The sequence below is a fragment of the Xiphophorus hellerii genome, chromosome 18 (assembly GCF_003331165.1).
Source record: "Xiphophorus hellerii strain 12219 chromosome 18, Xiphophorus_hellerii-4.1, whole genome shotgun sequence".
Taxonomy (NCBI): domain Eukaryota; kingdom Metazoa; phylum Chordata; class Actinopteri; order Cyprinodontiformes; family Poeciliidae; genus Xiphophorus; species Xiphophorus hellerii.
In genome coordinates, this window is record NC_045689.1 from 4874020 (window position 1) to 4889881 (window position 15862).

The window sequence follows — 15862 nt, forward strand, 5'->3', positions numbered from 1 at the left end:
AATACAAAATTACAACTTTAGAAATTTTTTATTGCATTTTCAGCAATAAAATGTTTTTCTTATTTAAAACAGAATTTAGTTTTCATTTGCATCTTTTAGTGCATTTCTAGTATTGTATAAAATAAGCTTAACTGCATGGTTAAATGGAAATTTTGCAGAATGTGACAATTTTTAATCGATTAATCGTCAGAATATTTGATTACTAGAATAATCGTTAGCTGCAGCCCTGATCAGAATTGATTTGTAAAAGTAATAAAGGTAAAAGCACCAAGGGAGTGAAGACTTTTACAGGCTGTGTTTGTATTTGAGTCCTTTCCAAACGTGCAAAAGCAGAATTTTCCAAAGTTTGACCTTCAAAACTTTAATCAAAAGTTTATTTTAAAACGTTTAGCGTGTTTGAAAAGGATTTTCTGAAATGTTTTTTTTTTCTTTCATGCTAAAAGGTTCATTAAAACATTAATTAAAAGTCGGGGTTGCTTTATTGCTTTATTTCTCCTGAGGATTGGAGACGTTCTCTCCTGCTCCGGGGTCGCCGCCGTACCTGTTGGTTTCTCACCTGCTTTCTGACGCAACCTTCAGTGGAAACCCAGAAAAAATATCTGTTTCCACGCCGCCTTACGGGCAACAGGCAGAGTCAGCACAGGTTTGTATTTTTAGCACTTCCGCCTTCTGGGTGGAAGCTGCTGCTGCTGCTGCTGGTGCTGCTGCTGCTGCTGCTGCAGGCGGACAGAACGGAGCGTCCCCTTTAATGAGAAGATGTGCCGTTATTTACCGCAGAACAGCTGGGAGTTTGTGGAAACCAGAAGATCCAAATCAAACGTCAAGCTTGTTTGCTGCAGCTACAAAGCAGAATGTAAAATGTTCTGGTTCCGGTCCGTTTCTGGGTTAACCCACCTGATTGTAATGAATTTATTTTGGTTTAATGTGAGAATTTGACACAGCAAAATGTTGAAACTAAAGGATGAACCAACCTGAGCGAGAGGCCAGGCTTACGGCCAGTACACTGCAAAAACTCTAAATCAAACCAAGTAGTTTTGGACTAGTTTGTAGTGCAAATTTATGAACCTGTTCAGTCAGGAATGTGTTCAGTCAGGAACCTGTTCATCCATGAATCAGTTCAGGAACCTGTTCATCTATGAATCTGTTTGTCAGGAATCTGTTCATTCATGGATCTGTTTAGTAAATAAGTCCTTTTGTGAATCTCGTGAATCAGTTCAGTCGGGAATCTGTTCATTCATGAAACAGTTCATGAATGTGAAGGCTAATTTTTCAGCTTTAGCTCACTGAATCTCAAGATTTTGTTTTGTTTTTTGCAGTTTTGAACAAATACCCTTCAGGTTGTATGCACCAGTTCTTTGAACATCCTCTCAGTTCAGCCTCTGGGAGTTTGTTTTTAATCCTTCCGGGTAAAAGTCAGCAGCAGAAAGTTTGGCTTTTATAACTAAGCAGCCCTGAGATGACTGTACTACCTTCCGGGTAGTCTCAACTTATATATGTATTTTTAAATGCGTTATCTGGCCACAGTTCCTCTTTTCTTTCATATGTGGGTCTGCTTGTGGTGTAAAGAAGGGACGGCGCTTCCAGAATGTAACGGCGCTGCGCCGGCGGGCGGGGCTTAGCCGCCAGCAGCCAATGAGAGGCCGGGATGCCGCTGCGAAGCCCAGCTGATAAATGAGTCAAAGCGAGGGGGAGCAGCCGAAAAGGTCTCACTTGTTGCTGAGCAGGAGCAGAGATCGTCAGCTGACCGCGGAGCTCCGAACCGCCTCGTCCCCATTCAGAGCCTGGAACCGAACCGGGAGTCCGCCTGCCAGCCCCGCCGCGCTGCCGCCCCACAGGTGAGGCGTTTTCACCGTCTACTTGGCCTTTACAGGACATGTTCAGACACGAAACACCTTTTTTATTAAATGAGCGACGGAGGGATTTGTGTTTATTCTACATGTATTTCTAGAAAACCAGCGGAGCTGAACGCCTCTGCTCTCCTGTTGTAACCATTTCAGTTTATCCGATCATTTATTTACAGTAACCAAACGAGCCTTAAAAAAAAGATCCAGTTCCACTTTTCCATGTTTCCAGTTATCCTCGGTGAAACTGGTTAAAGGGTCAATTCAAAGCGAGTCTGGTCTGGTTTTACTGTGCCTGGGTGTTGATTAGGAGTCCTGTTTTATTGATTATTGAGTAAATATAGTTGGACTTGGAAGAGGAACAAAAACTAACGGATTAATGTACTGGAGCGTGAAGCCAGCTGATGAGATGATGGGTCTGTGCAGGGCCGTTCAGTAGGATGCGGTTTGGTGCCCAACCCACACGGTTTGTTTTTTTTTACCCCAGATAGGCGCCGATGTGAAACTTTGGCCTGATAACCTATATTTATACTCCTTTAAAGACTGAAAACCATTATTTTATGACATTATATACATTTTTCTACCCTTTTGACACTGAAACAACAAAAAATCACACGACTATCAAAATGATAGAAAAACCATTGGGTTGTTTTGTTCATTGGACTTATACAACGACTGAAATAGACCGATATATGTTCACTCCGATATTTTGCATGTCCATATTTTATAAATGCTAATTATAATTTATTTTTAAGCTAGGCGGACATTTGAATGGGTTAGCCCTTTAGCATGCTAAAGGATGTTTTAGAGTTTACCACCATAATATTGGCAACTTATGATGGGATTTACATTTTTTGTTGTTGTTTTGGAGAAATACATTTCTAGAAATTTTAAAGGATAAATTCAGAAAAACTGGTAAAAACTGGTTTCATGTACATGTGATGTTTCTGCTATGTGGAAATTTTAATGAATTGTTGCAAATAAGTAAACTTTAAATTAATTGAGGGTGTTTTTCAAATTTTATCATTCTCTAATGCTTCAAAATGTGCTTTAAAAACAACAACAAAAGATGATTAATTTAAAATTATTTTCCAACAAAATATAACCTTGTATGTTTTGGGCACCAAACTGGCTTCAGCCCAGGGGCCCAGATCCTCCTGAATCCGGCCCTGCTTGCATTATTTAAATAGAAAATGTGTTTGTACACCAGAAACATGCGCTATTGCAAGCTGAAAGCAAAATTCATAATGGTTAAAACGAAACTTTAGGAGCAGAAGTGAAACTCTGATGTTGCAGAAGCGTTTTTTTGGATAAAAGTGCCGAGTTTTCATGTTTTCTGGTGACTCCCTCCATGACCGAGGGGTGCATAGTTCAGGAAAAAATCGGTTTGGATTCGGCTTCCACCCAAAACAAAGCAGTTTTAAGCGTCACCTGCTTGTGTTCTGAAGTTATTTTGCTGTAATCGCTCTGATCCGATCTGTGTCAGAGAGCAGAGATGTGGTGAAAGCCCATCCCGTTATGCACTGTCAGCATTGTCTCTGTGTGCAGAAGCATGCTGAATGGCTTCTCTCACAGCTGACTGCACATGTGAGCGCAAAAACAAAGCATCCTGCATCCCAGAGAGCTGAATGTAGAGCCGTGGGGCTCCATCACGCATCGCTGTGGGGTTTTATCATCTCGGCGGGGCGAGCCGGTGTAAACACATCCAGCGTCCCGCTGCAGCTACTGATCAACCAGATTGTAGCATCTTCATTACAAATACATGCAAATCTGTGTCTATTTTCTGCAGACTTCTAAAAACCAACGACTAAGCAATTGCCGTGTTGCTATTTAATCAGAAATGAAGTTAAAATCACACGTGAATGAGCTATAAGTCGCGGTAAGTCATTAAAAATCATGACGGCAACGGATCTAAACGGTTTATTAGTTATTCAGCTGATCAATTTCAAGGTAATCTGTGAACCAACCAATCAGAGCTATGAGGCGGGTTATAGTGCTGTCAATCACAATCTAGTATGGTGCTGCTCAACCTCCAGATTCCCCTTGCTCTTTGCTACGCTGCAGCTAGCATAGCATGTCGTCAGTGCTTAGCATAGCCACTGTTGACGGCGGAATAAATCGTTTTCTTTAAAATACAAGTTGTTTCTCCACCATTAGGACATTTTTCAAAGAGTACATCAGGTTGATTGACAGCGCTAAGCCCCTCCTCCTGCCTCTGATTGGTGGTTTTTGGTACATTTCTTCAGGCAACAGCATCTCAGGGAGGGGGTGTAGGAGATCTGTCTTTTCACAGATTATCTGACTCATATAATACTGTCACAACATGGTGACAGATTTAACAAATATGCAATGAAAAAATATATATATATATTTATAGATGTTACAAACTGCAGGTTTAATTTAAACGCAGTTTGTTAGATGTGAGCCGGCTTGGCTCTGCCGTCCGTCCTGCAGCTTCTTCCTGCTCAGGGTTTTCCCCTCCTAACTCCTCTTCTTGTCTGCAGCAGCATCGCTCGCGCTGCGTCTCGTCTTCCTGTGTTTGTTCCAAACGAGTCGAATGTTGTGGCTGGAAACAAAGCGCATCACTTCCTGTGTCCCGGAAGTTGTTGTTTTTTTTTCCTAGAAAAGGCCATCAAAGCTGCAAATGATGCTCCTCATCCAGCCTGATGACGTGTGTCGCATGTTTCCTTAACCAGAGCGGCCGGAGCGAAAACCCTGCAGGAGGAAATATCAGTGTGCTGAAAACTTTTAATGCGAGAGAAATCAGTAAAACGTTATGCAGATCCTGTTTTAACCTTTGTATTTTTCACTTATTCTCTAGATAAGACCTTACAGATGAAAGAAAATTAGGGTTGAAATGATTAATTGGTTATTCAAATAATCGTCAACTAATTTAGTAATTGATTATCTGGAGTACAGACTCTAAAAAAGGGCATTTTCTTAAAGAACACAGTCAGTCAATAAAGCCAAACTTTACAAAAAATAAAAACAATTTGCATTTAAGATGAGAAAAATCTTCTTTGTCTGTTAATATGTTCTACGCAGAACTTCTCTGGTTGCAGTTTTACCTTCATCTGGTTCAAACTCAGTAAAAAAACCCAACTCATATTAATCACCTTTTACTATCCAATTATTATTATTCTTTGAAAATCAACAGATTAGTAAACATTATTATTATTTTAGTGTCAGATGCATCCTTTGCTCCAAATGATCATCGTTCACTAAACAAATGCTGCTGTTACATTTTAGGCAATAAAATGTTTTTAAAATTAGCTTATTTGGATATTTTAATATAATTTTATTTAAAAAATAAGCTTTCGTTGTTAAATGAAAAATCTGCAGAATGAACCTTTTTTCTTCCAATTAATCGATAGAATAATTAATTGATAGAATAATCGATTAATCGTCAGAGTAATTGATTACTAAGCCAGCTGAGTTGCAGCTCTACTGGAAACGTGAATCGTCGCAGCAGAGGCTGATGCAGCACAACTTGCATGAACAGCAGCAGCGTCTTGTTCGTGGCTGAGTGTCGCTGATGTCTGCAGGAAATCTGACATTTATGACTCCACGCAGATTATGTTGTTCTTTATTCTGAATTTGAGACGAAGGAAATCATTTTCTCCTACAGTCGAAACAAATTTGATGCTAATTTTCTCATTTTTAATGTTTGATCAGTGGCTTAAATTCTGCAGCCTGCCTGGTTCTGACAGCAGGAGGCCTAATATCAGCGCTGAGTAAGACGCGGCGCGCCCACGCAGGTCGCGGTCGCATCAGACGGAGGTGTTAGCGTATTCGTGCTGCGGTGGCGCCTGGCCCTCCCCGCCGCTGCTCTTGGGATGACTGGCATCCCTGTTGATATGAAAGCTCCCAACACACACACCGAAGGCGGCGAAAACACTCCCACACACCCACATTTTCACACACTGTGGCATTTGGTTTTACGCTGGCAGAGGTCTGGCGCTTCACAGGCCGTGTTTGTCTGGGAATGAAGGAGAGAGGGGCAGAAACCCATCACCTCAGAAGCCCTGCGTGTTTTCCAGATGAGTGTCGGTCAATATGGGCTCTGTCGAAACTGTAAACACTCTCAGGTGAGGGGTTTCACTTTGAGTCGGCTGAAAGGTTGCAGCGAGACTGGGTTTCACGTTGAAGTGGAGTAGATGTCAAAGTTTTACTGCAGAAGCTTAAAGTAGTTCTTCGGAATCATTTTCCATCCATTTAATTGAAATAAAAAGGGAAATTTATCAGGGTTGATTTTCTCTGTGCTGCAGAAACATTTCAGGGGCTGAAATCTGTTTGTTTCATTTTTTTATTTGTTGATTTTGAACGTAACTCGGATCCAGTGAACGGCCTGATGAGGTGCAAAGGTCAGCAGTAAATGCACAAATACAAAAAAAAAAGAGAGAAAATGTTGATCTGGAAACAGTAGTGTTGAAATAATAAATCTTTTTCCCATTGCAGATTGGATTTCCGATTTGAATAATTTTTTCTCTTGTTTCTTTTGTAGAGAAATTACAAATGACAAAATTAGGGCTGAAACAATTAATTCAAATAATCGTCAATTAATCAGTTAATTGTTAATTGGGGTATACAGACTCAAAAAGAGGCACTCTGCTTAAATAACACTAATTAAGTCAAAACTGTACAAGAAAAATACATTGTGCATTTTAAATAAAACTTCTTGCATATGTTCTACTTGGAGAAACACAAGAGAATAAACATTTTATTTTATATATATATTTATTTTTTGGTATTCTCACACTCGTGTTCCCAAATGTTATTATTTCGATATTTTTACCATGAAATGCTCTGTTTAGTGCGTTTCTGCTAAACCATGCAGCCAGGAGAGTATAAAGACGGTTAGCTTTACTTTGAAATCAATAACCTGCCGCAGGCCTCAGATAAAACACTATAAACATCACAGACCTTCAGATGTGGGACCAGCAGAACCGCCTGCCTCTCGTGGGTAAAATATGTCATGATGAGGTTTGCGGTTGGAGCTCAGTGACCGTTAAAGCTTAGACTCTCGTTTGCTTGCATGCTAGGAAGGCTTTAGCCCCTCCCCCTTTTTTATGTGACTCCCAGGATGCTTGTGGAAAAGTGTAGATGTTTTTCTAATTTCACATCTAAAATATTCGAAAGAAAAAACAGCTTGGGAAGCCAGAATAACTATGCATAATGCTAGTTGACGCATTATTGGCTAGCATTTGAAAGCGGTCAATCCTGGAGTATTTGTTTTCCTTGGCACTGATTGGCTGAACCCCCAAGAGCAAAGATTCAAATTCAGTTCAAATTAAAAACTACTTTGTTGATCCCAAAGGGAAATTAAAATTTGTTGTAACTCATTAATTCAAGTTCTTTAAAGATTTAATGTCGATGAAGACTGTAGATGTTAGCTTCTGCGGTAGCTAGCACAGTGCTTTTGCCTGTGTGTTTCTGTTAGTCTGTTCAGAGTTCTTGTGAAATAACCTCAGAACCTCCTGCTCTGGTTTTATGTGTTTTCTGCTACTCTAGTGTTTCAGCTGCCCAGAAACAAGAGTCTCTGTTGAGACACCAGAAACCAACATGTCCTCTTTGGTCTTAGATTTTTAGATTTAAAAATATCCTAAGATGCGCGTTGATTCTCTGAATAACTTGGTGTGAAAATATTAAGTATGTCGGGGATTTTTCTCTAACTCTACAGGAAGTTTCATGTCGGCGCCAGTCCAGTATTCATGGCCGATCGGACGCATCTGTCTCGTCTGTGGACTCTTCCTGGTCTCCTCCCCGCTCCTCTCTGCAGGTACTTTCTACACAGCTGGTGTGCAACCTTTGACCTTTTTATTGCTTGATTCTGACTCATTCTGAAGACTCTTTCTGATCATGACTGAATGTGAAACTTTGTCTTTTTTTCTACTCTCGCTAAACGTGTTTGTGTTTTGGAGGTTTGAAACCTGCCGTCTGGTTTATCTTATCGTAAATGTTTTTTTCCCTCTGAACCTGGTTTATTTCATAATTACCTTCATTTCTGGGGCTCAGGAGCCTGCAGACATGATGGAAACTGTTATTTTAAAAGGTTTTTCTGACTCGCCTTGGGGCCATAACGTACGTTTTTATGTAACGGCCGAAAGTCCCAACTCTTTAAAGAACTTTTCACTTACATGTGTCAGCTTTTGACCGATCGATCAGTTCTGATTCTCTTTATTTTGATTTTGATTTATCAGTTGAAACGTAGGAATTTCTTGACCAAATACTGAAGATAATCGTTAGCTATGCACAGATAAATCAATAAATTTTGGAATATATCAAACCGATCTTACTTTTTTTCCCTCTGCGAAGGTTTAAAAAAATCTTCCTCGTTTGCTTTGCCATGTTTGTTTGATGATCAATGATTTTGATTTAAAAAATGGAAAATTGAAGGTTTATAATGACTTTATAGTGACAGTGTTTGTTATAAAAATAAAGAAAATTGGTCAAAAGTGGAATCGGCAGGTCAGGCGTTTTAAAGATCGGAGATCGGCCAGAAAACTCCAGAACTCGCTCACCTGTCTGTCAACTTGTTTCTGACCTCTGCAGGCCGGCTGAACTGCTCTCACCCTCTGGTACCAGAACATGGAGGTTTCCGCTGCGACCCGTCTCCATGCCGCGGGTTTGCTTATAAAACCGTCCTCCGGATCTTCTGCGAGAACGGATACCACCTGGGCAACAAGAAGCCCAGCTCCAGGTGTCACCGGGGGAAGTGGGCGCCGCCCATCCCCTCCTGCATCCCCATGAAAGGTACGAATTTATTCAGAAATACAGAAGATAATCATGATGAATATGATGATGTCTGAATGGTTGGAAGTGTGAAAAGTTTCTGCAGCTTCCAGTGAAAACGTCCAATTCAAATGTTACGAAAGAATCTTTTGGATATTGTTTTCTTAATTCCTGTTTACGATCATTTCAGTGAATGAATAAAAGGGCTTCTTCTTAGTGACCTTTAGAAGCGGAACAAAACAGGTTTTGCTGATGAATGCTTTTACTGCAGCTCTGAATAAAATGGGGAAGAACCGTGTCAGGTTCCTCTGCGTTTTGTGCAAAACGCAGAGGAACCTTCACTCAGCTCTGACTTGATGCATATTTTACAGAAATAATTTGCAGGACTCTGTTTTGCAGCCTGAGTTCTGGTGCAGAGGTTATTGGGCAACTCTAAACATTTCCCTTAGCGCTGACCGAGTGCGGCGTTTCTCAGTTTATGATCTACTGACTCACGGGCGCTTCTGACCCAGATACTCTAAACAGCGGTTAGTCATTTTATGAGGGTTTGCTGTTTTTTCCAACATTTAAAATTTGGATTGCACAACTTTACTCCCCTTACTTGCTCACAATCTCTATTCTTCCTAAAATAAACAAAAAGACTTTAGTTTCTTTGTCTGTAAAAATCAAGAGAATAATTTCTGTATTTTAATAGTTTTGCTGTGCATCTGGTCCGGATTTAGCCCCAAAACTCATTAAACCCTCCACGGTTTGCTCCTTTTGGCAACACGCAGCAACTTTGCCACCGTTATCGTTTGACCTATTTACCAGATCTGCTCAGAGACTTTCTGACTCGCTGCAGAGGAAGTAGATGCTCCACCGTCCTCAAACTGTTCCAACTTCCTCTGTCGCCATTCAGTCGAACGCGAAGCAACAGGAAGTCAGAGCGCACAAAGAGGAAGCGGGCAAAGCCACTATAAATGAACCGAGATAGGTTTCCTTCAAGCTGTCAAAATGACAGAAAAAATGCAGAGAAAAAATAACATCTTGTAGCTGATGAATGGGTTACGTTCAATTTTTTACAGAAATATGATGAAATGCATGAACAATTAAACAGAAGCTGCAAATTCCTGTCTCTGCAGTGGATGATAATGACTGGAGGTCCCTGAATGACACATGACTGCTCTGTGTTGTAATAATCTGAGAAATTAGTGGATTATTTGAACCAAATGGGCTCCAGTTTTATTATGAGGTAACGGGATCCAAGCACTCAGCCTTGTGGAACCCCCATTTCCTTGCTTTCTGTGAAAGCAGGCATTACTGGCAACAAAACACCAAAAACAGCTGGAGTGGCACTCAACGAGAAGTACATTACTCCTTTAAAAACCCAATCTCTGTGTTTTTATATAATCTCCTTTAACTTAGAATGTTTTGCTAGTTTTTATTTTTAAAGTTTTGTTCAGAAGAGTTAAATTCAGAAATACTTTATTTATCCCAAATGTTTTTGTTACTCGTAGCTTCACTGGAAGTTGTGAACATTTAGCAGCAGAGACGATATTCCACAATAACATGTCCTTGATGACACAAATCACTTGTTAGCAAACTCTGCTATTCCTCCTCCTTTGCTTTTGCTGCTCCTCTTTCGGAAAAGATGGTTTGAACTTGCTTTCTCTCTGCATCCATGATTCGTCCTTTTCAACTCCTCGGGGGTTTGGGGTCGTAGTTCAGATATTACTTGAGCTTCTGAGATGCTAATCAGGTGCTTCTGGTTGTAAAAGCAATACCTTGTTGCCACGGTTACACATCATAACTGTCCAAAAAAAACCATCCGAACCAGAGGAAATAATTGATTTACTCCTTTTTTCTTTCTTAGCTGAACTATTCAACCATTCAGTTTGTGTTTTGCAGAGTTTCTTCCACCTGTGATTGTTGTAATTTATTTATTTTTGGTAACGTTTTTGCGTCTCTGCCCTCCTCCACAGACGGGCCCAGCATGAAGCCCGACGGCGACATGCCCAGCATGGCCACCACCGCGGTGGGCGTGTCCATCTTCCTGCTCACCACCACCGCCTGCCTGATCGTCAAGTCCCGCCTCTACCCCTGCCGATCGCACAGGTAAGGAGAAGAAAACCAATCAGTTAAATCCATTATCTGATCGACAGAAACTGTTTTAAAATCCAAACTGGGTTGAATTGAATGAGGATTGGATCAGAATCTGGCTTTGTGGTCCAGTAATTGGTTCTGTATAAATGAAATCAGTTGAGCTACGTTCACACATCAGGCAAAATGACCCAAATCCGACATTTTCATGTCGATCTGAACCGCCCACTTCCGATCATTTCACCAAAAAAAACTCATTTGTGCCACTTCCACATGGCCCAAGTCATCGAAGGAAAGTGACGATATGTGGAACTAAACCGGATCTACATGTGATTGTTTTCAAAGCTGAACAGTCATGTCCGACTTACGTCATTGACGTGAAACATGCGTCATAATTCTGCGCCAGAAGAAGCCAGATAGCGTAAATTTGGATGTAAACAACAGTTGTTTACATAATATCATGAGTACAATTTTCAATCAGTAGCTGTGTTTCCATTCTGCTAATGATGGAAAAAACGCCATTTCGCAATTGGGGTGTTTCCAGTAAATAAGAAATACTATTAAAATCACACATGAATATGTTAATATATTATAAAAAACACAAATGCCATCATCCTCCAACCACTTCCTGTCGTCTTCTTTGTCGTTTCCGCCAGTAGTAATAAACGGTTGTTGATCATGTGACTCATGTGATACGAGAAAAGTTTCCGTTGCAGTTTTGCAAAGTCCACTAATTTTGATACGGCTGAAAAATCACTTCATCCTATTACTCAATAACTTAAAAATTGACCCATAAACGGCGGCGGCCATTACTACTTCTGTAACCAGAGCGCTGCTGTGACATCAACACTGTTCTTCTGCGCATTCGGGTCACTTTGGGGTCGCAAACCGTTCAGCCAGAAGTCTGATTGCGGTCGCGTTTTATTTATTATTATAATTTTTTTTGTCATCGTCTGCAGCTTCTGTAGAGAAGTCCGTTTGGAGCCAGCATTGGCATGAATCAGTTGTTTTGGTGAACAGATCAGAACCTACTACGTTACCTTAGATTCTGATTAGAAACTAATTTCCTGAGCGTTAAGTAATGTGAGGTTCCTCTTCCTGTCTCCCGGCAGCCGTCGCTCCTCGGACCAGCTGGACCTGATGGTGGACGGCCTTTCCGTCTCTCTCCCGTCCTACGAAGAGGCGGTGTACGGCAGCTGGGGGCAGCGCATCCCTCCCTGCTCCGCCCCGGGACCGACCCAGCTCCTGCTGGCCCAGGAGGAACCCGGCTTCTGCCCGTCGCCTCCAACCGACCAGCCGGACGGCAGCCACCAGCCCCTGCTGTCCATCCAAAGCCCGGAGAATCCCCCTCCGCCCTACGAAGAGGTCCAGTCGTCCCGTTCCAGAGAGCTGCAGAACGACGGGAACATCTGCCATCTATCGGACGATAAGGACACTTGATCGCTGAGGAGCTCCTATGGAGACGTGATTGTGACAGCTGGTAATCTTCAGTGTCTCATCTGACGAAGATGAAGGAGGAGCAGCTGATTCCTCCACCACCTGCACTTTTCCTGATTGGCTGCAGCTGCGCGGCATCAGAACAGAAATGATTTTTATACAAAGCTGACAAAATCTGATCGGCGAGCCGTCGGCGCACAGAACGCCGGACTCGTGTATTTTGAGGTGCATGAGTCAATAACATGCTTGACTATACATCACTTACACATGTTCAAAAAATGCTGACTTGAAAAAAAAAATCCCCGCTGTTGTTTGGCGCCCCTAGAGCGGCGCCCAGTGCGTCGACGGAGCTGGCTGAGGACTGAAGAGTTTTTCTAAATTAAACGTTGATTGTATTGAGTGTGTGTGTTATGAATGTAAGCCTCCTGGCCGGTTTCTAAGCTGTTAAACATTAATTTATGTAAATGTTTTTTGAGGTTTTGCCGTGTTTTCAGTTCTGGAGACGTCGTTTTTTCCCTCCCCTCAGTGACGGGGCTGTGTTACAGGAACGTTTCCCGTTTCCATGGCGATCGACTCTACGCCATTCCTGTCTGAGACCTTTGCACGTCTTCAGGCGCAACCTGACGGTGGCGCACAGAGTTATTAAAGTAATTTAAGCGTTTTATTAATTGTACATAAAATAAATATATTTGATGGGATGAGAACAATCAAATTGGTTTCTGTTGTAATCAGTGGAGAGCGGAATGTAAATATCTATATTTTTAATATAACATTTAAATCTACTACCTAAGATTAATTTTCTTTAAATCAAACAGACTAATGGACGTTTTTTGTTTTGCTCTTTATTTCTTAACCTGCAAAAAAAAAAAAAAAAAAAAAAAATCTTTAAATGACCTAAAAGCTTCGGACACTTTCCTGTTTTTATTTCTGCAGGGATGCCTTCACAGACCTTGAATGTATTTAATGTTTGATTTGGTGTACTTGTTAAAAGGATTGTAATACTTGCAGATGACTATTTGTACATTGTGTTATTGCACAGAATTCTAATGTAATAAATAAATGGTTCAGGTGTTTATGTTGGTCTGATTTGTGACGTAATTAGTTTCAGCTGTGATGGACGGAAACGCAGCGAGGCTCGTTTCTCTTTAATATCTGCAAATATAAGTGACGAATTTTGCTTTCTCCTGCTGAAGGTTAGTCGAAACTCCCATTTTGCGTCGTGTCGCTGGTTTCTTATAGCAGTTGCACCATTTCAGTTCTCTTTCAAGACTTTTAAAAAGATTTATTGCAGGAAATGTGACTGTTTCAGAGGCTGACCACATCCAACAGTCAGAGGGAACCGGAGTTCAGAGAATCAGATGTTTAATGCAGGAGTCAAGCTAACAGTTACTCAAATCTGGACTTTTTTCTCTTGGAAAGAGAAAATTTTGGTTTCACATGTCCAGAAACGTAAAAGTTGGGCGGGTTTCTGCTTTATTTTTAAGTTGGTGAGATGTTGAAATTTCAAGTTACCAAACCAATTGTTTCAGCAGAACAGCACTTAGTGGGCTAATTGTTTTTGTTTTTTTTTACATTTGTTTTATTTACTTGATTTGTAAATGGTTCAGATCGATCTAATCTTAATATTTAAAGATAATCTGAGTAAATCCAAAGATAAATGTTAAAATGATTTTTAAAAGCGAAAATACATCCATAAAGCACAGGGCTGTAAAATGTAAAATTACGACAGAAGTGTAATCGGTCTCTATTTTTCGCAATACGCAGCACATGATGTCCCAATCAGAGGAGGGGCTAGTAACTAAAAATATACACGAAAGTAGCATTACTTCAATATATTTTTATTATAGTAAAACTAAAAAAGTAACTGTCCGAGTAAAAAATATTGATGAACAGGACGAGTAACTGATCATAACATGCTTTAATCATTAAAACGCCAATAAGTTATGCGCACCTCTGGGCTGGGACTTTAACAGTCGATGTCGATTAATATTTGACATTGATTTTAATGCGTTAAAAATTTTAACACCTACCGGAACCTTTGTATTTGCGCATTTCTGGAAGTCCCGTAAATCTGACGCACAAATGGCATCCGCTAAAGACAAAAAGCGACGCTGGACAAGACAATCATTGTGTTTAGGTTTTGCTAAAAGGAGTTAGCATATCAGCAAAGCTATTAATGCCTGAAATAGCATCTCATTGCTAAAAGTTGCTAATGTCAACATCCACAGCCCACATTTCTAAAGAAAGATTTGTTTAAATTTACTAAAACACTGGAAAGGTGAATGGATAGAACAGGAATTAGTTTCAATCTGATGGTTGAATAACCTAAATAACAAACCAAAAAATATAAATAGCTTTGATGAAAATGTTACACACACTGAAATTAACTTTTAAGCTAATTTAAGTCTCACCATATGGATAAAGTGCTTCCAGTGATTGTATGTATAGTTTCCATATATGTTCACCTGACCTCCAAATGGCCAACAGACTCACCAGATAGTTAACAACAGAATGACAAAGCTGGTATATAAACAAGAGGTCTCACTTCAACATAAACTGTCCATTTGTTTTTGGTTGAAACATGTTTACGCTTCATTCCCAGAAGTTACTGTGTCTGTTAATGTTACTGAAGTAAGCGTAGCAATTCTTCATAATATTACCCAAACATAAAACTACTCCTTAAAGTACTTCCCCCACAAAAAAAAAAAAAATTAAGTAAATGTAACTATTTTGTGGTTTTCCAGACAAATAAATAATGGAACCTCTAGGATTAAGATTGTTAGACATTTTTGGTCTGATTATCCTCCTATGTGTTGGAGGCTGTTTGGTTGTTTAATCCGAAGGTAAACGAAATATAACAATTCGCCGTTGGTGGCGCTCTTGCTGTGCACAAGAGAGGTGAGCTGGAACCTGTGAAGAAGAAGAAGAAGAACAGCAGTTACCCGTTGAAATTAAATGTTGCCATCTGCTACTTCCGGTTATCTGCTTGAACATCATTTTATTTGACCTGGTGTATCAAACACAACATATTTACTTTCCAACTCTTGGCCCAAATCTACAGACGAAGATGGGTCAGAGGTCATGATTCAGCAATCAGGAGATCCAGTCTCAGATTTACCAAAAACATCTTAATGATCCTGAAGATTTCAGGAAAGTGAAGTTTTTGGCAGAATAGAGCAGAAATGTCCATTATTGTGATATAAACTGAATAATAAGAGACTGGACAGCTAACGCTAACTTGGCATGTGACGGTAGTAACCGGGGTTAGAGTCCCACTTCCTGCTTCGGTTTGAATCCTCGGAGTTCCGACCACAAAAAGCGGAAGTGGATCGATGACTCGGGAAGGGAGGCGGCGGTCCGGTCCGGCTTACTGTAGGCTCGGTTCGATGAACGATCCTGACCAACACGTCCTTCTCCCACGTGGGACCGTGGGGCAATTTTTGTTTTTATGTAAGAGAGGAGTTTAAAAATTACGCCAGCGTTTGTTTTGCAACGGCTGCGGGCGCGTCTGCCCGCGATGACGTCACGTCCTGGCAGCTCAGAGAAGTGGATGAAGAAACGGAGCTGAAAAGGCGAAATCTCCCTCTTTTAGTCACAAAATGTTTCTGGATGAGCGAACAGGAGGTGAATCAGAGGCCGGAGCAGCAAAAGGGGGGAAAATACCAGAACCCCCCAGGAGCAATTCTGACGTCACCATGGTCCGTTTGGGCCCTTAGCACTGAAGTTAAACCAGAACCAAACTTATCTTATTTCAGGTCGGTTAGATTCACCAA

General features: G+C 40.8%; 1 protein-coding gene across 1 annotated transcript; it reads left to right on the top strand.

The window, feature by feature from the left end:
- The first annotated feature begins 1203 nt into the window (after positions 1 to 1203).
- Positions 1204 to 13164, top strand: LOC116707566 (sushi domain-containing protein 6). The gene is made up of 5 exons (XM_032544967.1): positions 1204 to 1835; positions 7522 to 7620; positions 8394 to 8594; positions 10535 to 10667; positions 11765 to 13164. Exons 2-5 carry the CDS (start codon positions 7530 to 7532, stop codon positions 12090 to 12092), a joined length of 753 nt encoding a protein of 250 aa, XP_032400858.1. The 5' UTR covers positions 1204 to 1835; positions 7522 to 7529; the 3' UTR covers positions 12093 to 13164.
- The last annotated feature ends 2698 nt before the right edge of the window (positions 13165 to 15862 follow it).

Excerpts from the sequence above, each read along its gene's own strand:
- LOC116707566 (XM_032544967.1), top strand. The coding sequence starts at position 7,530 with ATGTCGGCGCCAGTCCAGTATTCATGGCCGATCGGACGCATCTGTCTC. Across the intron at positions 8,595-10,534 it reads CTCCTGCATCCCCATGAAAG|ACGGGCCCAGCATGAAGCCC; the intron begins GTACGAATTTAT and ends CCTCCTCCACAG. Across the intron at positions 10,668-11,764 it reads TACCCCTGCCGATCGCACAG|CCGTCGCTCCTCGGACCAGC; the intron begins GTAAGGAGAAGA and ends GTCTCCCGGCAG.